The sequence below is a fragment of the Mus caroli genome, unplaced genomic scaffold, assembly GCF_978045245.1.
Source record: "Mus caroli unplaced genomic scaffold, Mus_caroli_1 scaffold_1, whole genome shotgun sequence".
NCBI classification, from domain to species: Eukaryota; Metazoa; Chordata; class Mammalia; order Rodentia; family Muridae; genus Mus; species Mus caroli.
The window spans coordinates 17,464,945-17,487,453 of NW_028227256.1; the positions used below are offsets into that span (position 1 = coordinate 17,464,945).

At 39.7% G+C, this 22,509-nt stretch overlaps 1 protein-coding gene across 3 annotated transcripts in view; it reads right to left on the reverse strand.

Moving 5' to 3' along the window:
- Pkhd1 (PKHD1 ciliary IPT domain containing fibrocystin/polyductin) overlaps positions 1–22,509 on the reverse strand; it is a 544,477-nt gene that overhangs the window by 503,962 nt on the left and 18,006 nt on the right. For all 3 annotated transcript variants that reach the window (XM_029477026.2, XM_021159032.3, XM_085835877.1), the window contains exons 6-11: positions 12,232–12,289; positions 7,213–7,291; positions 5,784–5,858; positions 4,571–4,635; positions 4,299–4,338; positions 2,816–2,886 (exon numbers count right to left, since the gene is read on the reverse strand). In XM_029477026.2, coding sequence (XP_029332886.1) covers positions 2,816–2,886; positions 4,299–4,338; positions 4,571–4,635; positions 5,784–5,858; positions 7,213–7,291; positions 12,232–12,289 — 388 coding nt within the window. The remainder of the gene's footprint in view (positions 1–2,815; positions 2,887–4,298; positions 4,339–4,570; positions 4,636–5,783; positions 5,859–7,212; positions 7,292–12,231; positions 12,290–22,509) is intronic.

Below are 22,509 nucleotides of genomic sequence, written 5' to 3' on the forward strand. Positions count from 1 at the left end.
TAGAGCTGCACAGTTTTATGTTTGCCCTGGTCAGGGTCAAAACAAAGAGCTTCAACAAAAATGTGGGGGGGCATCAGATTATTTCTGTGGCAAATGGACATGTGAAACGACAGGGGATGCCTACTGGAAGCCTTCCTCTGACTGGGATCTAATCACGGTAAAACGAGGTAGTGGTTATGATAAGCCATATCAAGGAGAAAGAGATCTCCATAAATATCCAAACTATGGCGACCTCCATCCAGATGAGGCCGCCATAGGAGCTTATGGGTGTGCTACTGAAAACAGCCCCCCAGGACCATGCAAAGGTAAATACTGCAACCCCCTACTTATAAAATTCACTGAAAAAGGAAAACAAAATCGTTTAAGTTGGCTTAAAGGAAATAAGTGGGGTTGGCGTGTATCCAGTCCACCGAGAGACCCTGGGTTCATTTTTACAATCAGGCTGACTGTGACAGAACAGGGTCCCCCAATAGTACCAGCTCCCCCACAAGTCCCGGCTGTACCAGCTCCACCAACTCCACAGCCCAGAACAGTGAGACCTTCCCTATCGACCTTAGTTTCCCCACCGCCCCTAGATACAAAAAGCCGTCTGGTCAGTCTAGTTCAAGGAGCTTTTTTGGCGTTGAATAGGACTAATCCTAATATGACTCAATCATGTTGGTTATGCTATGACTCTAGGCCCCCTTATTATGAAGGAATTGCTCAGATCAGGACTTATAATACTACTTCAGATCATTCTCAATGCCTTTGGGGAGAAAACAGAAAGCTGACTCTGGAAGCAGTTTCAGGAAGTGGACTCTGTTTAGGCCAGGCGCCTCAGGATAAACGGCACCTTTGTAATCAGACCCAGAACATCCAGCCTAGCAAAAGTGGTCAGTATCTGGTGCCTCCCATAGACACAGTATGGGCTTGCAATACCGGTCTCACTCCTTGTGTATCTCTATCTGTTTTTAATAGTTCCAAAGACTTCTGCATTTTAGTTCAGCTTATTCCTAGACTCCTGTATCATGATGATAGCTCCTTTTTAGATAAGTTTGATCATCGGGCCCGTTGGAGAAGAGAGCCCATTACCTTAACCCTGGCAGTACTTTTGGGATTGGGAGTAGCAGCAGGAGTAGGTACAGGGACCGCTGCCTTAATTCAGACCCCCCAATACTATGAAGAATTACGTACAGCTATGGACATTGATATTAGAACTATAGAACAGTCTATAACTAAATTAGAAGAATCTTTAACTTCCCTGTCTGAAGTAGTGCTGCAAAATAGGAGGGGATTAGACTTATTGTTCCTTAAAGAAGGAGGACTTTGTGCTGCCCTAAAAGAAGAATGTTGTTTTTATGTTGATCATTCAGGAGTAATCAAAGACTCTATGGCCAGACTTAGAGAACGCCTAGATATGCGTAAAAGAGAGAGAGAAAGCCAACAAGGATGGTTCGAAAGCTGGTTTAATAAGTCCCCTTGGCTTACCACTCTCCTCTCCTCCATAGCAGGACCCTTAATTATACTTATGCTTTTGCTCACTCTCGGCCCCTGCATTCTTAATAAGTTAGTGGCTTTTGTCAGAGAAAGAATAAATGCAGTGCAGGTTATGATATTAAGGCAACAATATCGGGTCTTTCAGGAAGCCGGTACCCAGCTCTAAGATTAGAGCTTGTCCCTAAAAGAAGGGGGGAATGAAAGAGTTAATTACTGGACACCTGAACTCTCCATGAACTCTTCAGCTCAGAGTTCTCTTACCCCTCCCATCCAGAGATAGTTCCCGGAGCACTCCTGAACTTTTTACCCCAAGGTACCCCCTCCCAATTGGAAACTGCTCCAGGAACATTTTTTAGATAAGGGGTCTCCTGGAAAAAACCTAGTCCTACCCCTCCCAACTGAAGACTATGCCAAGAACATTTTTGAGATAGGGGCCTCCTGGTAATGTTCCAATAGATCGAGTACATTGCCAAAATATAGGACACGACCCCTTGGTTATGTAAAGCCCCTTGGCAGAACACCTTGGTGACGTAAAACTTGTACTTTTTACCTGGCTATTTCCTATAAAAGCTTGTGAAAAGTTTGGGCTAATTGCCGAATCTCCTCTGCGAGTTTCGACCCCAGATATCTGGTATATGTGCTTTTTATGTTCTTTCTTGTCATTGCTTTATTAAATCTTACTCTCTATACATCTTAAGTTCGGTCTCAGTGTCTTCTTGGGTGCGCGGCTGACCCGAGGCTTGAGTAAGTGCCTCCCTTTGGGAGTTTTGGAGTCTTTCAAATGGAATGGGAAACAAAATAACTATGACTATAAAACTGTCAAATTATAATAAAATATTAAAAATTTAATTAAAAGTATAACACAAATATGTACTGTCTATATTCAATAATAACTAATTTAAGTTACCTTTATCTACTTATTATATTATACTACTCCTATGCTTTTTTCTGTTATTTTATAATGCCTACTCTTGTTTATAAAATAAAAAGTTCACTGTAAACTAATATTCTGTGTTACACTGATGCCAGTCTCATGTGCGCCATGTTTACTTCATCTCTTGCTTGCATCAAGAGGCCACAATACATGACTGGGCTGCAACATCTGGGTGCATGCAAGCAGTGAGGAAAGTGCAAGAACAAAAGCATCTAATCTCTCAGAACATCAATAATCACTGCAGGACTTCAAGCACCAGAACTGATACAGATACAAGCAGTTTACCTTTAACCAGAATGAAGAGGCCATGTTAATGGTCACAGAAAAGCTGCCAGAAGAAGAGGAGAGCTAACTTTGAGTGCACTGTGAGGGAAGGGATGAAGACAGGATGAAGGGAAAGAGTACCTGGGTATGTCTGGTACAGGAACAGTTCCTGTTTAGCACTGATGAGCCAGGCTTCCTTATGCACCATCGACCTCCAAAGGAAAACAAAGGAAAATAAAATGTCACCTCTAATTGCATTATTTTTTTATAAATCAGCTTCTCGAAAGGGAGTTCATAGAATAATCTCTAGTAAATTCAATAAGTTGGATACCAGATCTTTTTGGTAACCTAAAAACAATATCAATGAATACAAGCTTGTTTTCTCATAGATAAAAACAATTGATTGTATTGGAATAATCTCTATTTTGTGAGATGTCAGAAGTGTTAAATGCAGCAGGAAATGTGAATGGGCCTAATACTCAGTACACTAAATAAATAAGGTAGAATCCTCCAATAGATAAATGGATCCAGATTCCTACAATAGATAGATCCAATAGATTCCTACAATAGATAGATCCAATAGATTCCTACAATAGATAGATCCAATAGATTCCTACAATAGATATAAACAATAGATTACTACAATAGATAGATACAATAGAATTACTAGAGTACATAGATACAATAGATTCCTACAATAGATAGATACAATAGATTCCTACAATAGATAGATACAATAGAATTACTAGAGTAGATAGATACAATAGATTCCTACAATAGATAGATACAATAGATTCCTACAATAGATATAAACAATAGATTCCTACAATAGATAGATACAATAGAATTACTAGAGTACATAGATACAATAGATTCCTACAATAGATAGATACAATAGATTCCTACAATAGATAGATACAATAGATTCCTACAATAGATAGATACAATAGAATTACTAGAGTACATAGATACAATAGATTCCTACAATAGATAGATACAATAGATTCCTACAATAGATAGATACAATAGATTCCTACAATAGATAGATACAATAGATTCCTACAATAGATAGATACAATAAATTCCTACAGTAGATAGATACAATAGATTCCTACAATAGAGTAGATGAGTTTGGTTCTTGAGACTAGAGAAAAAGAAAACAAATGCATGCTTTGAGCTGTATCCTCATATGTAATGTGTTGATATAATCACAATGAAATTAATGTCAAACAATGAATGTACAAAAACATCTACCAGAACAAGAAGTAAGGTACACCCAGAAATCCTGAATCTTAATTTTCCTGTCTCAAAAAAAATGGTGAAATATGAATTCTTTCCCTCTTGAAGAAGGCAATTCTTATAACATGTCTCTTGCAGAGTCATCACACTTTGACTGAAGGGCTTAAAGTTCTTACAATTCTGCATCATCCCAACATTGAAACATCTGTGATACCCACAGGTCAGTCAGAACACAATGCTCTCTCAAGTGAAGGAAATCCAGGAGGTGTGAGAACTTTGCTATATCCTACTGGGGTGTGGTTGAAATTATAAAGGTTAAAGAATGTACACTGGATGTTACAGACAATACAAGACTCGGGCAGATTTGTCTATCCCAGTTACTCACCTCCCTTTGTTAAATACTGAAAAACTAACATTATGAGAACCTGAAACACAAAAAAACACACAGTAATGTAAGACTGTGCAGGATTCTTCTGAGCCAGGATATTGCTACCCTAGGTCCAAAACTCCAGTATCAGCATTACTGTTCAACCTGCAATTTCTCTCATGTTACCCAGGTAAATATTTCAGACTATGACTTTCATGAAGAAATGGACACCTTTCTTTTCTGGATACCAAGAAAGAAATTTTCTTTTAAATGACACTTGTAAAACAGACCAATATAATCGCCTTCCACACGACACTGCACATTCCCAAGGCCATGCTCCTCCCGGATGGGAAAACTGTGGAAAAAAAAAACATACCGGAGTAAGAATAACCAAACAACTGCTTAGAATTACCAGCTCTTTAAAGAAACCAATGTATAGAAGTCAAACTAGCCAGAGGAAACTGATACATACTGAAGGAATCTATAGTAAGATTATCCTCAGGATAATACTAACTGGAGTCATCAATACATAAGCCCCATGGCTAATATACAGAGTGACAAGCAAAATTTAACTTACTCCTTGTTTCAATTTAGTTTTCTCTTCCCAAAGATCTATTTTATGACAAGTATAATAAAACATATCAAGGGATGTGACCTAAAAACAGACAATTATAGGCAAACGACAGGAAGACACTAGAAAGAAACTTTAGAATTTCAGCTCCACTGAAAACTCATGCCAAAAAGCCAGGCCACAGCACACAATTCTTGTAATAGCCTCAGAGCAAAGCCAATCCACCTAGTTGAAAGTGAAGTAAGAATCCAGCCAAATTTGGGCTGTATGATCTAGAAAATATATATATTCATTTTAAAACATTACAAGATGGGGCTTTGTGTGAGCAAGACTACTCACAGCTAGCTCTGAGTTTGATTAAGAGGGCCTATCTCTTTGAATAGGGTTGGAAACAGATCTGTTATGATTCCAACACATCAAATTTGAGCATACCTGCATGTACAGGTAAAGCCTCACACATACATGCACACATAAACACAGAAGCACTTTTAATAGGGAAAAGCAACAAAAAAAAAAAAAAAAAAAAAAAAAACACGTTTCAGGCACTATTTGCTTTCCTGGTCACTATCGTTACAGTGGTTATGACATGGGTTCTAAAGACTGCTTATTATACAAAGGAAAACTAATAATGACTATACATATCACTATTACTATTACTATTACTCAATGTAACCCATTGAGTAAGCCTTGGTGTAGGGTTTGCCTTAAGTAAGTAGTGCCTAGGTTTTTGATCCTTATTTTACTTTTTATTTTCAAATGATAACCGAGCCTCTCCTCTTTTCCTATAAGCCTAAAGGGAGAAAACTGCTACCTGTGATTTCTGTTTTTTAAATAATGAATGTATCTGTATGAGGTTGTCATATGGAAGGAACGGAATGCACACACATTCACAAGAAAACAATAACAACAACAACAACAACAAAAATACTCACCAGCTTCCTGTCTGCCTGTTTATAAGAGAACAGGGAGTAAGCCATTTGTCTTCTCCAGCTTCTAGGATCAATGGGCTGGATTGGAGGGCAATAAAACAGAAACAAAGACAAGAAGCAATAGTGTGGTGTTCCCAGTAAACATGGCTGCTAAGAGGCAGAACATTGTGAACTTTCTCCTCGGCCCTACAGGGTACCATTGCAGTGGGCAGTGAAGACTGTAAATTTTCTCCCAGAGAATAGAGGCTCCCTCATGGTCCATGCTTCTGCACTGCACATGGAGCTCTTACAAACCCTTCCCCATGTTGGCCATGCTTGGTCTGCACAGTTATTGTAGAGTTTGCACCTTCTCTGCCCCTTTTAAAAGTTGGATCCCAGATGGAGGCTGAGATAGATCTGCATAGTGACAATGGCACATTGGTTAAGAATGTACTTGGACTTTCTATCTCCAGTAGAAGTCTATTTTTAATTTAGGAAGAAAAGAAGTTGATGACTTCTTAATGGTATAAATAGAGGGAAGAATTTAAAAGATGGAGAAGCTATAGGAAATGCCTCTAAGACATTCACTCCGGGGTGAAGAAAATTTTAAACACTGTGTATAGACACTGTGCAGTTGGTCAAATAGTGAAATCATGTTTCTTCTGTCTTAAAAATCCTCACTACAGTTACTGGATTTGTTGGGGGATAGCAGTTGCTTATGACTTCCCATGAACTCTGGTCTTCTTCTCCCCTGTATGGATGATTTTATAGTAACATTTTATACTTCCAATGTGTCCATTGAAGAAAGTCACATTCACATCTAATCACTCCAGAAAACATTACAAGCTGCACAGTTTTTAAGACCTGAATTAGTGGCTCCTTCCCTGTTTGGTGACTGAGCCCACAGTTCCCTCTCATCCCCCCCCCAGAAGGACTTCTGAATAAACAGGTGGGAAATAACTAAAAAGAGAGGTAAATGGACTTTTGTATTTATTATCAGTTTAGAAAGAATTTACCCTCAGTGTGGAGACAGGGAAGGGTAAGAACCAAAAGGGAAAACCTATGGATGTAGTGACAGTGCAGTTCACACAGGGTCTAGTCTCTACTTGTCAGAGAGAGGAAGGAAGGAAGGGAGGGAGGGAGGGAGGGAGGGAGGGAGGGAGGGAGGGAGGGAGGGAGGGAGGGAGGGGAGGGAGGGAGGGAGGGAGGGAGGGAGGGAGGGAGGGAGGGAGGGAGGGAGGGAGGGAGGGAGGGAGGAAGATAGCAACTTAGTCTGCCAGTTGCAGTCACATTTACAGAGTAAAAGCTGAAATCTGGTGCACGAGGGACCATAAACTGCATAGAGAAAAAATAGCAGTTCTGTGTCAAGTGCTTACAATTTCCCACTGCAGAGGAAGCTGACCCCAGGATGCCATGTAGCAGATATGAAACACAGGAACAAACACATGCTTACCTCTCTATGTAGTCCACATCAGGATCGAAGGTCTCCAGCCAGGTAGTGATGACCCGGCCGTACACGGACACTACTTCTCCTGTTTTAAGAAGAGTTAGCTCAAACTCTGAATGTGTAGCATAAATTCTGTTTATGTTTGTTTTGTTACATATGCCCAACAAGGCACAGATATATAAAGCTAACATATTTAATAAATGATATTAATGTAAAATGAGTGCTAGAACCCAGTGGCGGGGTTATACAGTAGAAAATCTAAGATAACATAATACCTAGAAGCACTGAGTGAACAGAAATCGAGAGTAGAATGGTACTTGTCATAGACTGGAAAGTGACAGGGTGGGCTAAGACCAGGTTGACCAATGACAGCTAAGTTGTAGTTATATCGGAAAAATAAGTCCTGGCATTCTACTTCTCATTTTGGTGACTTCAAATAATGTCAATGTACTGGGTTTTAAAATCAAGAAGAAAGGGTTCCGAGTGTCTTCAAAAATAAAGGAGATGTTTGAGGAGACAGATATGTATCTTTCAATACGAATGTTATACAATGTACGCATACATTAAACCCTTTGTGGCATCCCATATGTAAGGTAATATTGTGTGTCATATCTCAACACTCATCAGAGAAGCTTCTTTTGGCAGTAGATAGAGATTAGCACAGAGATTCACAACTGGCCAACTTGCAAAGAGTAAGACTTACAAAGAGCTTAGTTAGCTCTTTGGGGTTGGAGGATGGATATCCGTATCACAGTCCCTCCCACAGGACTCAAGAGTCATCATGTAAAAGTGAGAGACTGGGACAATGAGTAGGAAACACCTTTTTCCAGACACACCAGGGCAGCTGCACAAGCAAACCCACAGTGCTTGTGGCTGTGCCATGCCAAAAGCCTGTGCACTATCAAAGCAGACAAAATCCCAGCATGGAGTAAGAGAAGTTAGGATGAAGCTCTACCCCTAGATACAGAGCTATTGGCAATTGATAGCTGCTGGGAGGGGGAGAGTCAATTTTCTTTAAGGGTGTGGCCCCTAAGAAGTCACTACTCATGCTCCAGCTTAAGGCCACACATTCAAAGGTAGACGGGCAGCACAAACTGGAGTGTGTGTGTGTGTGTGTGTGTGTGTGTGTGTGTGTGTGTGTGTTACGGAAAGAAAAAGATAACACAAAATTGAATAGGTAGGGAAGGAGGAAGTGGATCTGAAAAGAGAGGGAATAAAGGGTAAGTGTGACCAAAATGTATTGTATGATATTCTCAAAGAACTAATAAAAATGAGAAAACAAAATAAAAAGCTGTATGAAGAGGTCATGTCAACATTCTGATTGTTCTTCTGAGATCCTAAGTAGTTTCTGTAATTCTAAGTACAAAAGATAAAAGTCTCTCATAAGCCAAATGGACAGGAACTACAAAACAAGCACAAAACAAGCAAGAGAGTTAAGGCTAAAGTCTGGACATATGCTGTTCACTGAGCAGAGTCGGGGTAAGCCATGTACAATGTCATATATCTATAACTCCAGCTACTCACAATGTTCAGGCAGTAATATTATAAACTAGCTTTGCAGATGAGAAAGCTTTTTGTTGATCCAGTAAGTCCTCAAAACTTGAAAAAGGATGCCTCCGGGGTACTTGTGGCCACTGCATCCAGAAAACTTTTAAGTTTCTCCACAAGCAGGTAAAGCTGATCATCATCATCATCATCATCATCATCATCATCATCAGTCTGTGTGTTCTTTGCATGCTGTTCTGTTGGTCACTAGTAAGAGGCAACTTTCATCTGCAGTCCTTGCATCCTAGCGCTGACCATTTCAGGTAGATGGCAAGACAATGTGCCATCTTAAGTACTAAGACAAAGGTCTCAGAGTTTTCAGAAAGCTGGAACCTCAAGTTCTCTGCTGCTGCTGAAACATATCTATCTGGTGTTGACAAAAGCCACACCACTGGCTTCCCAGCCCTAGAGAGTCAAGCTTTGTTAAGTGCCATTCAAAAACGATTAGCAGATTACAGAAATGAGAAAGTCCTGTGGGCTCTTTGGTTGTTTGTTCCTAAACAAAGAAGCCAAACAGAAGCTGACAAATGAGCGAAGTAGAACACAGTGCCAGGGGATTCTGCTTCACAGTGAAGGGCTGTTAAGCACATACAGGAATCCAACTACCCATAAAATAACACACCATCTCTTCTGTAGCCACCTCCTCCCGCATGTCCCTAGCTGCTACTCTGGGCAAGCTTCCCAAATGAAATGAGAGTAATTGTCCAGAAAGTGATTGTGGAGATGCAGCCATATGCATCGTGCCTCAAGGGACCAATCTGACAGGCCCAGCCACCACATACACCATATACGTCCAATCACACACATACACACACACACACACACACACACACACACACACACACCTCCCAAGGTAGAAGAGACAGTGCAGAACTCCACCTCAGCAAGACAAACTGGTTTGACAGACCTGGAGAGCATCTGACATCCCACCCACATCTCCCATACCTCCTTATTCATCCTTTATCACAATAAGGTCTCTGCCACCTAAACTGGAGCTTTTTGCACTCCGCAGCAGGAACCTAGATGTGTGCACATAATTTCCACGGTGCACATCCTTTTTCATAAAACATGATCATGTCTCAGTTACTCAAACTAATGAAATGGGTTGTATTTGTGAAAGCCTCATGCCAATAAGACAGTGCCAAATTCTTACTCTTTAGAGGATAATTGAAATACACACATACACATGAAACACACAATTCTGCCTACATACATACATACTTCAACATACAAGCACTGTCTGTAACATAGATATTCATTCTCATTATATTAACCAGTCAAACACATCAAAACAATTAAATCAGATTATATGTTCTGGCAGAATCATACCTAAAAACCTAGCACCTTGGTCTGGCAAAGATTCAGTGGGTAAAAAACAAAAATGTGCTCTCTACTGAGTTGCATCGGAGTCCACATGGTACAAGGAGAGAACCAACTCCTGAAAGTTGTCTCCTGACCACTACACGCAAGCTGTGGCACATGTGCACATACATATACATGCTACACACACTACATAGCGCACACTCACATACACACACCAATAAGTAAAGAGGGAGATGTAATTATTTTTTTAAATTAGCAACTATGTTTACATATGTCTACCATACAAGAAATCTAGAACAAATGAAATATCTGACATGTGTGTATGTGTGTGTGTGTGTGTGTGTGTGTGTGTGTGTGTGAAATTGCCAGTAAAAAGATAGCAAAAGTCATCTTTTAAAAGCTATGCATATTATTTGGTTCTAAAGAAGGCTGATAAAGCTACTGGACCTACTCTTCAGAGCATCCTCTTTTTTTAAGATTTATTTATTTATTATATGTAAGTACACTGTAGCTGTCTTCAGACACTCCAGATCAGGGCATCGGATTTCATTATAGATGGTTGTGAGCCACCATGTGGTTGCTGGGATTTGAACTCGGGACCTTCGGAAGAGCAGTCAGCACTCTTAACCACTGACCCATCTCTTTTTCTATGAAAATCTCCTAACCTTACCCAGCCACCTTCTCTTCCACCCTCCTGGTTCTAATGTGACTGTGTTTTATCCTTTCTGAGCCTTTTGACTAAGAACAAGTACACATGTCCATGTTTTCTTTAACTGATGAATAAATCCTCTCAAAAAATATCAGGGCTAACAGCATTCTGAGTTGTATCTAGTACCAATTTACACACCTCAAACTGTTTATATATACAGGTTTATCTAAGTTCAGATCTCAGCCACACTGCTTTTAATAGATATGACTTTAGACCAGTGCTTCTCAGTCTGTGGGTGATGACTCCCTTGGGGGATTCACATCAGATATTCTGCATATTAAATAGTTATATTACAATTCATGTCCTGTATACCATATGGTTACATTACAATTCATAGTAGTAGTAAAATTACAGTTATGAAGTAGCAATGGCATAATTTTATGGTTGGGGGCCACCACAACATGAGGAACACTATTAAAGAGTTGGGGCATTAAGGAAGTTGAGAACCACTGTTTTAAACAAACACTTTAACCCCCAATACTTTATTTTTTTTCTCTTCAGAATGAAAATAATAAGAATAGCTCCTGTAGCATCATGTTTTTTGTGATCCTCAGATAATAAGACATATTAGTAGTTAAGAATATAAGTAGACACATAGCAGGGGCTCAGTAAGGACTTCCTGGTATGGGTGGACTAAGATAGGTAATAATAAAGCCAAGTGGTGAAGATTTCTATCTTTGACAGTCTCCTGTTTCAACTCCTTTGGGTTTTGTTGGACTTTTTTTTTTTTAAATCGTTTTATGTAGGCAGTGGTTCTGATGCTTTGATCAGGAATCTGCGTGTGAACGCAGAAGGTCCTATTCTGCAATTGGCTCTTGATTGATCAATAAAGATGCCAGAGGCTAATGGCTGGACAGAACAAGTGGGGCTTCTGGTTCTTGGAGGCAGGCTAAGAGACACCAAAGGAGGAGAAGGAATCTGCCAAGCTTCAGAGGGAAAGAAAGTCACCAGCCATGTGAGATCTCATCTCGGGTGGAGTGGCCATTGATCGCTTCCCCAGGTGGAAGATTAGGATCACAACTAAGCTGAAAGCAGATACCAGGTGTTGAGCAAGAAGTAAAGGAAAGGCATGCTAGCCATGGGAGGCTTAGAAGAGCCCAGCTGCTGACCCATAAGTCAGGTTAAAAATGAGCTATGTGTAGGTAGGTGTCTTTCATCTGTGGATCCAAGGGAACCAGGGTGGTTACTGGTAGCCTGGTCCACCTGGAGCTTAAAGCAGGGTAGTAGAAACTACAGGCTACATGTTTAAATTTTGTGTTGTTGTTATCAGTAAAGCCATAGAACAAAAGTGCCTAAAGGGAGAAACAAACCAATTTAAAAAGAAGCCAGAAGCTGAAAGTTATTTTCAAAACAACATCAGATATGAAGTTAAATCAGACTGCTTACAGAAAGCAATGGGATTCTTAAAGAGATCCATAATTACTTATATTTAATAGAAGATTTCTTACCTGGAACTCCACTTGCTGGGTAAACTTGATATAAAACAGGTGTCTGGTCCTTGGAAAACTGTTTAGAAAGTATTATCACACGTGAGCATTTCATTAGACTATATGTGACCACAAGAGCCATTAACTATTTCCCACAAAGCATTACTGGAAAGCAGGATGTGTGTCCCTAAAGAATGGACACCTACTATTTCTTATCCCTGTGCTGTTTCCATGAAAATGAAGGGACAGGCATTATTGTATTCCTTTGAGAGTGAATTAAAGGGACCTGATAGAGGGCACACAATTCACCTGTAACATATTGTTCAAGTCTTACAAGGCTGTTCCTATCTACCCGTCCATCATGCCCATAGACATATTTTACCAGAAACAAAAGTAGACAATGCACCATCCAGAACATCAGTCTATTGATTCCACTGTTAAAATTTAATGTCTTTGGATCCTAAAGAGTCACATTTACCTAGAAACGAATTAGTGTTTTTAAGATTGTCTTAGTCAGCCCTTCCGGTAGGCAATAGCACCAGGTCACCTAGGGCCCGGAGTCGGTGGACACGCCCACCATCCCTCGAGGACTCACCACGAGATCTTAGGATCACTGGTAAGCAGAACACAACATCAGTTCCAATCAAATGGGAGTGGGACCTGAGACAGCAGAAGGGGAGCAAAAAACTGGCCTGACCAGGGGCACAAGACCCTTCTGGTTGGTACCAGCACCAGGTCACCTTGAGCATGGAATTGGTGGACACCATCACAGTCCCCAGAGGACTCTGCACTGGTGAGTAGAACACAACATCGGTTCCAATCCAATTGTGACAGGCCTGTGGCAGCAGGATCAAGGACACCAGAGCCCTTTTTGACCAGAGGCTCAGGTTCCTTTTGATCAGTTCTGATTTACCTTGATTTTGAACAGACCAGACAGCTCCATGGTCCTCAAAGGAGACACCACTTCCAGGCACTGTAACACGCCCAGGATCTTAGGATAACAGGATCCCAGGATAACAGGAGCTGGGTCACACCAGAATTTCAGGGTGTCAGAGGAGCTTGACTCCCAAGAACTCTGACACACCCAGAATCTCAGATTCACAGGAGCCCACAATCAAAGGATCACAAAAAAGATGGACTTTGAGTCCTGAATCAACTGGGATTATAGGAAGGACAGGCTCCAATCAGATATATTGAGGGCAGCAAGCATTTAAGATAATCAGATGGCAGGAGACAAGTGTAAAAACAGAAGCAACAGAAAACAAGGTTACTTGGCATCATCAGAACCAAACTCTCCCACCATAGCAAGTCATAGATCACACCAGAAAAGCAAGACATGGATCTAAAGTCACTTCTCATGGTGATGATGGAGAACTTTGAGAAGGGAATACAGGAAAACACAGGTAAATAGCTAGAATCCGTTAAAGAGGAAACACAAAAGTCCCTTAGGGAGTTACAAGAAAACACTAACAAACGGGTAATGGAATTGAACAAAACCTCCAGGATCTAAAAATGGAAGTAGAAACAATAAAGAAAACATATAGGGAAACAACTCTGGAGATAGAAACCCTAGGAAAGAAATCAGGAACCGTAGATGTGAGCATCAGCAACAGAATATAAGAGATGGAAGAGAGAATCTCAGGTACAGAAGATTCCATAAGGAACATGGACACAACAATCGAAAAAAATGCAAAATGCAAAAAGATGCTAACTCAAAACATTCACGAAATGCAGGACACAAATCCTTCTTCTTTGGAGAAGACCAAACCTTAGAATAATAGGAGTAGATGAGACTGAAGATTTTCAACTTAAAGGACTAGTATATATCTTCAACAAAAGTATAGAAGAAAACTTCCCTAACCTAAAGAAAGAGATGACCATAAACATACAAGAAGCCTTCAGAACTCCAAATAGACTGGACCAGAAAAGAAATTCCTCCCAACACATAATAATTAGAACAACAAATGCACTAAATAAAGACAGAATATTAAAAGAAGTAAGGGGAAAAGGTCAAGTAACATATTAAGGCAGGGTTATTAGAATTACTTCAGACTTCTCACTAGAGACTATGGAAGCCAGAAGTTCCTGGACAGATGTTATACAGACACTAAGAGAACACAAATTCCAGCCCAGGCTACTATACGCAGCCAAACTCTCAATTACCATAGATGGAGAAACCAAAGTATTCCATGACAAAACCAAACTCACACAATATCTTCCCACGAATCCAGCCCTTCAAAGGATAATAATGTGAAAACACCAAAACAAGGACAGAAACTATGCCCTACAAAAAGCAAGAAAGTAAGCCTTCAACAAACCTAAAATAAGACAGCCACAAGAACAGAATGCCAACTCTAACAACAAAAATAAGAGGAAGCAACAATTACTTTTCCTTAAAATCTCTTAATATCAATGGACTAACTTCCCCAATAAAGAGACATAGACTAACAGACTGGCTACATAAACAGGACCCAACATTTTGCTGTTTACAGAAAACCCATCTCAGGGAAAAAGACAGACACTACCTCAGAGTAAATGGCTGGAAAACAGTTTTCCAAGCAAATGGTCAAAGAAACAAACTGGAGTAGCTATTCTTATATCTAATAAAATCGACTTCCAATCCAAAGTTATCAAAAAAAGACAAGGAGGGGCACTTCATATTCAAGAAAGGTAAAATCTTCCAAGATGAACTCTCAATTCTGAATATCTATGCTTCAAATGCAAGAGCAGTCACATTCATTAAAGAAACTTTAGTAAAGCTCAAAGCACACATTGCACCTAACATAATAATAGTGGGAGACTTCAAACACCTGATTCTCATCAATGGACAGACCCTGGAAACAGAAACTAAACAGAGAAAAAGTGAAACTAACAGAAGTTTGAAAACAAAAGGACTTAATAGATATCTACAAAACATTTTGTCCTAAAACAAAAGGATATACTTTCTTCTCAGGACCTCATGGTACCTTCTCCAAAATTGACCATATAATTGATCACAAAACAGGCCTCAACAGATAGAAAATTATTGAAATTGTCCCATGCATCCTATCAGATCACCAGGGGCTGAGGCTGATTTTCAATAACAACATAAATAATACAAAGCCAATATTCACGGGGAAGCTAAAAAACACTCTCCTCAATGATACCTTGGTCAAGGAAGAAATAAAGAAATTATAGACTTTTTAGAGTTTAATAAAAATGAAGCCACAACATACACAAATTTATGGGACAAAATGAAAGCAGTCCTAAGAGGAAAAGACATAGCTCTAAGTGCCTCCAAAAAGAAACTAGAGAGAGCACACACTAGCAGCATGACAGCACACCTACAAGTTCTAGAACTAAAGGAAGCAAATTCATCCAAGAGGAGTAGACAAAAGGAAATAATCAAACTCGGGGCCAAAATCAACCAAGTGGAAACAGGAAGAACTACTCAAAGAATCAACCAAACCAGGAGCTGGTTCTTTGAGAAAATCAACAAGATAGATAAACCCTTATTGAAACTCACTAGAGGGCACAGGGACAGCATTAACAAAATCAGAAATGAAAAGGGAGACATAACAACAGATCCTGAGAAAATCCAAAACACCATCAGATCCTTCTACAAAAGGCTATACTCAACAAAACTGGAAAACCTGGATGAAATGGACAATTTTCTAGACATATACCAGGTACCAAAGTTAAATCAGGATAATATTAATGTCCTAAACAGTCCTGTATTTCCTAAAGAAATAGAAGCAGTCATTAATAGTCCCCCAACCAAAAATAAAGCCCACAACCAGATGGGTTTAGTGCAGAGTTCATTGGACCTTCAAAGAAGACCTAATTCCAATTCTTCTCAAACTATTCCACAAAATAGAAACAGAAGGTACTCTACCCAATTCATTCTATGAAGCCCTTACTCTAATTCCTAAGCAACATAAAGACCCAATAAAGATACAGAACTTCAGACCAATTTCCCTTATGAATATTGAAGCAAAACTACTCAATAAAATTCTCACAAACCAAATCAAAACAACTCTGAGATTGCACCTCACACCAGTCACAATGGCTAAGATCAAAAATTCAGGTGACAGCAGATGCTGGCGAGGATGTGGAGAAAGAGGAACACTCCTCCACTGCTGGTGGGATTGTAAGCTGTACAGCAACTCTGGAAGTCAGTATGGAGGTTCCTCATAAAATTTGACATAATACTACCAGAAGATCCAGCAATACCTCTCCTGAGCAAATACCCAGAAGAAGTTCCAACTGGTAATAAGAACACATATTCCACTATGTACATAGCAGCCTTATTTATAATAGCCAGAAGCTGGAAAGAACCCAGATGTCCCTCAACAGAAGAATGGATATAGAAAACATGGTACATTTACACAATGGAGTACTACTCAGCAATTAAAAGCAATGGATTTATGAAATTCTTGGACAAATGGATGTATCTGGAGGATATCATCCTTAGTGAGGTAACCCAATCACAAAAGAAGTCATTAGATATGCACTCACTGATAAGTGGATATTAGCCCAGAAACATAGAACACCCAAGATACAATTTGCAAAACACAAGAAAATCAAGAAGAGGGAAGACTCGGGGATACTTCATTCCTACTTGGAATAGGGAACAAAATATCCATGAAAGGAGTTACAGAGACAAAGTTTGGAGCTAAGATGAAAGGATGGACTATCCAGAGCCTACCCCACCCGGGGATCCATCCCATAATCAGCCACCAAACCCAGACACTATTTCACAATGCCAGAAAGATTTTGCTGAAGGGACCCTGTTATAGCTGTCTCCTATGATGTTATACCAGTGCCTGGCAAATACAGAAGTGGATGCTTACAGGCATCTATAAGATGGAACACAGAGTCCCTATAGAAAGCACCCAAGGAGCTGAAGGGATCTGCAACGCTATAGGTGGAACAACAATATGAACTAACCAGTACCCCCAGAGCTCATATTTCTAGTTGCATATGTAGCAGAAGATGGCCTAGTCAGCCATCACTGGGAAGAGAGGCCCCTTGGTGTTGCAAACTTTATATGCCTCAATACAGGGGAATGCCATGGCCAAGAAGCGGGAGTGGGTGGGTAGGGGAGCAGGGTGGAGGGAGGGTATAGGCAACTTTCGATTAGCATTTGAAATATATATAAAGAAAAAATCTAATAAAATGTTATTTTAGTCTAAAAAAAATTCTCACATACCGAATCGGAGAACACATCAAAACAATCATGCATCATGACCAAGTAGGCTTCATTCCAGGGATGGTTCAATATATGGAAATTCATCAATGTAATCCACTATATAAACAAACTCAAAGACAAAAACCACATGATCATCTCCTTAGATGCTGAGAAAGCATTTGACAAAATCCAACACCCATTCATGATGAAAGTCTTAGAAAGATCAGGAATTCATGGACCATACCTAAACATAATAAAAGCAATATACAGAAAACTGGTAGCCAACATCAAACTAAATGGAGAGAAACTTGAAACAATCCCACTAAAATCACGGACTAGACAAGGCTGTCCACTTTCTCCATACCTATTCAATATAGTACTTGAAGTCCTAGGCAGAGCAATTAGACAACAAAAGGAGATCATGGGGACAAAAACTGGAAAGGAAGAAGTCAAAAGGTCACTATTTACAGATGATATGATAGTATATATAAATGATTCTAAAAATTATACCAGACAACTCCTAAACCTGATAAACAGCTTCAGTGCAGTACCTGGATATAAAATTAACTCAAATAAATCAGTGGCCTTCCTTTACACAAAGGATAAACAGGCTGAGAAAGAAATTGGGGAAACAACACCCTTCACAATAGTCACAAATAATATAAAATACCTTGGTGTGACTCTAACTAAGGAAGTGAAAGATCTGTATGATAAGAACTTCAAGTCTCAGAAGAAAGAAATTGAAGATCTCTGAAGATGGAAAGATCTCCCAGGCTTATGGACTAGCAGGATCAATATAGTAAAAATAGCTATCTTGCCAAAAGCAATCTACAGATTCAATGCAATCCTCATCAAAATTCCAACTCAATTCTTCAACGAATTAGAAAGGAAAATTTGCAAATTCATCTGGAATAACAAAAAACCTAGGATAGCAAAAACTCTTCTCAGTGATAAAAGAATCTCTGGTGGAATCACCATGCCTGACCTAAAGCTGTACTACAGAGCAATTGTGATAAAAAAAAAAAAAAAAAAAAACTGCATGGTACTGGTATAGTGACAGACAGGTAGACCAATAGAATAGAATGGAAGACCCAGGAATGAACCCACACACCTATGGTCACTTGATCTTTGACAAGGGAGCTAAAACCATCCAGTGGAAAAAAGACAGCATTTTCAACAAATGGTGCTGGTACAACTGGCAGTTGTCATGTAGAGGAATGGGAATTGATCCATTCTTATCTAATTGTACTAAGGTCAAATCTAAGTGGATCAAGGAACTCCACATAAAACCAGAGACACTGAAATTTATAGAGGAGAAAGTGGGGAAAAGCTTTGAAGATATGGGCACAGGGGGAAAATCCCTGAAGATAATAGCAATGGCTTGTGCAGTAAGACCGAGAATTGACAAATGGGACCTCATAAAATTGCAAAGCTTCTGTAAGGCAAAAGACGCTGTCAATAAGACAAAAAGACCACCAACAGATTGGGAAAGAATCTTTACCAATCCTAAATCAGATAGGAGACTAATATCCAATATATATAAAGCACTCAAGAAAATGGACTCCAGAAAATCAAATAACTCCATTAAAAAATGGGACACAGAGTTAAACAAAGAATTCTCAACTGAGGAATAACGGAAGGCTGAGAAGCACCTGAAAAGATGTTCAACATCCTTAATCATCAGGGAAATGCAAATCAAAATAACCCTGAGATTCCACCTCACACCAGTCAAAATGGCTAAGATCAAAATTTCAGGTGACATCAGATGCTGGCAAGGATGTGGATAAAAAGGAACACTCCTCCATTGTTGGTGAGATTGCAAGCTTGTACAACCACTCTGGAAATTAATCTGACAGTTCCTCAGAAAATTTGACATAGTACTACCAGAGGATCCAGCAATACCTCTCCTGGGCATATATCCAGAAGATGTTCCAACTGATAATAAGAACACATGCTCTACTATGTTCATAGCAGCCTTATTTTTTTTTATTGTTTTTAATATTTTTATTACATATTTTCCTCAGTTACATTTCCAATGCTATCCCAAAAGTCCCCCATAGCTCCCCCCACTTCCCTACCCACCCATTCTGATTCTTTTGGCCCTGGCATTCCCCTATATTGGGGCATATAAAGTTTGCAAGTCCAATGGGCCTCTCTTTCCAGTGATGGCCGACTAGGCCATCTTTCAATACATATGCAGCTAGAGACAAGAGCTCCGGGGTTCTGGTTAGTACATCATGTTGTTCCATCAATAGGGTTGCAGATCCCTTTAGCTCCTTGGGTATTTTCTCTAGCTTCTCCATTGGGAGCCCTGTGATACATCCAATAGCTGACTGTGAACATCCACTCCTGTGTTTGCTAGGCCCCGGCATCGTCTCACAAGAGACAGCTATATTTGGGTCCTTTCAGCAAAATCTTGCTAGTGTATGCAATGGTGTCAGCGTTTAGAAGCTGATTATGGGATGGATCCCTGGATACGGCAGTCTCTAAATGGTCCATTCTTTCATCACAGCTACGAACTTTGTCTCTGTAACTCCTTCCCTGGGTGTTTTGTTCCCAATTCTAAGAAGGTACACAGTGTCCACACTTTGGTCTTCATTCTTCTTGAGTTTCATGCGTTTAGCAAATTGTATCTTATATCTTGGGTATCCTAAGTTTTGGGCTAATATCCACTTATCAGTGAATACATATTGTGTGAGTTCTTTTGTGATTGTGTTACTTCACTCAAGATGATGCCCTCCAGGTCCATCCATTTGGCTAGGAATTTCATAAATTCATTCTTTTTAATAGCTGAGTAGTACTCCATTGTATAAATGTACCATAATTTCTGTATCCATTCCTCTGTTGAGGGACATCTGGGTTCTTTCCAGCTTCTGGCTATTATAAATAGGGCTGCTATGAACATAGTGGAGCATGTGTCCTTTTTACCGGTTGGGACATCTTCTGGATATATGCCCAGGAGAGGTATTGCTGGATCCTCCGGTAGTACTATGCCCAATTTTCTGAGGAACTGCCATACTGATTTCCAGAGTGGTTGTACAAGCTTGCAATCCCACCAACAATGGAGGAGTGTTCCTCTTTGTCCACATCCTCGCCAGCATCTGCTGTCACCTGAATTTTTGATCTTAGCCATTCTGACTGGTGTGAGGTGGAATCTCAGGGTTGTTTTGATTTGCATTTCCCTGATGATTAAGGATGTTGAACATTTTTTCAGGTGCTTCTCTGCCATTCGGTATTCCTCAGGTGAGAATTCTTTGTTCAGTTCTGAGCCCCATTTTTTAATGGGGTTATTTGACTTTCTGGAGTCCACCTTCTTGAGTTCTTTATATATATTGGATATTAGTCCCTTATCTGATTTAGGATAGGTGAAGATCCTTTCCCAATCTGTTGGTGGATTTTTTGTCTTATTGATGGTGTCTTTAGCCTTGCAGAAGCTTTGCAGTTTCATGAGGTCCCACTTGTCAATTCTCGATCTTACAGCACAAGCCATTACTGTTCTATTCAGGAATTTTTCCCCTGTGCCCATATCTTCAAGGCTTTTCCCCACTTTCTCCTCTATAAGTTTCAGTGTCTCTGGTTTTATGTGAAGTTCCTTGATCCACTTAGACTTGATCTTAGTACAAGGAGATAGGAATGGATCGATTCGCATTCTTCTACATGTTAACAACCAGTTGTGCCAGCACCATTTGTTGAAAATGCTGTCTTTCTTCCACTGGATGTTTTTAGCTCCCTTGTCGAAGATCAAGTGACCGTAGGTGTGTGGGTTCATTTCTGGGTCTTCAATTCTATTCCATTGGTCTATTTGTCTGTCACTATACCAGTACCATGCAGTTTTTATCACAATTGCTCTGTAGTAGACCTTTAGGTCCGGCATGGTGATTCCACCAAAGGTTCTTTTATCCTTGAGAAGAGTTTTTGCTATCCTAGGTTTTTGTTATTCCAGATGAATTTGCAGATTGCACTTTCTAATTCGTTGAAGAATTGAGTTGGAATTTTAATGGGGATTGCATTGAATCTGTAGATTGCTTTTGGCAAGATAGCCATTTTTACAATGTTGATCCTGCCAATCCATGAGCATGGGAGATCTTTCCATCTTCTGAGATCTTCTAGAATTTCTTTCTTCAGAGACTTGAAGTTTTTATTATACAGATCTTTCACTTCCTTAGTTAGAGTCACACCAAGATATTTTATATTATTTATGACCATTGAGAAGGGTGTTGTTTCCCTAATTTCTTTCTCAGCCTGTTTATTCTTTGTTTAGAGAAAGGCCATTGATTTGTTTGAGTTAATTTTATATCCAGCTACTTCACCGAAGCTGTTTATCAGGTTTAGGAGTTCTCTGGTGGAATTTTTTAGGGTCACTTATATATACTATCATATCATCTGCAAAAAGTGATATTTTGACTTCATCTTTTCCAATTTGTATCCCTTTGATCTCCTTTTGTTGTCGAATTGCTCTGGCTAGGACTTCAAGTACAATGTTGAATAGGTATGGAGAAAGTGGACAGCCTTGTCTAGTCCCTGATTTTAGAGGGATTGCTTCAAGCTTCTCACCATTTACTTTGATGTTGGCTACTGCTTTGCTGTAGATTGCTTTTATCATGTTTAGGTATGGGCCTTGAATTCCTGATCTTTCCAAGACTTTTATCATGAATGGGTGTTGGATCTTGTCAAATGCTTTTTCCACATCTAACGAGATGACCATGTGGTTTTTGTCTTTGAGTTTGTTTATATACTGGATTACGTTGATGGATTTCCGTATATTGAACCATCCCTGCATCCCTGGGATGAAACCTACTTGGTCAGGATGGATGATTATTTTGATGTGTTCTTGGATTCGGTTAGCAAGAACTTTATTGAGGATTTTTGCATCAATATTCATAAGGGATATTGGTCTGAAGTTTTCTATCTTTGTTGGGTCTTTTTGTGGTTTAGGTATCAGAGTAATTGTGGCTTCATAGAATGAGTTGGGTAGAGTACCTTCTGTTTCTATTTTGTGGAATAGTTTGTGAAGAACTGGGATTAGATCTTCTTTGAAGGTCTGATAGAACACTGCACTAAACCCATCTGGTCCTGGGCTTTTTTTTGTTGGGAGACTATTAATGACTGCTTCTATTTCTTGGGGGGAT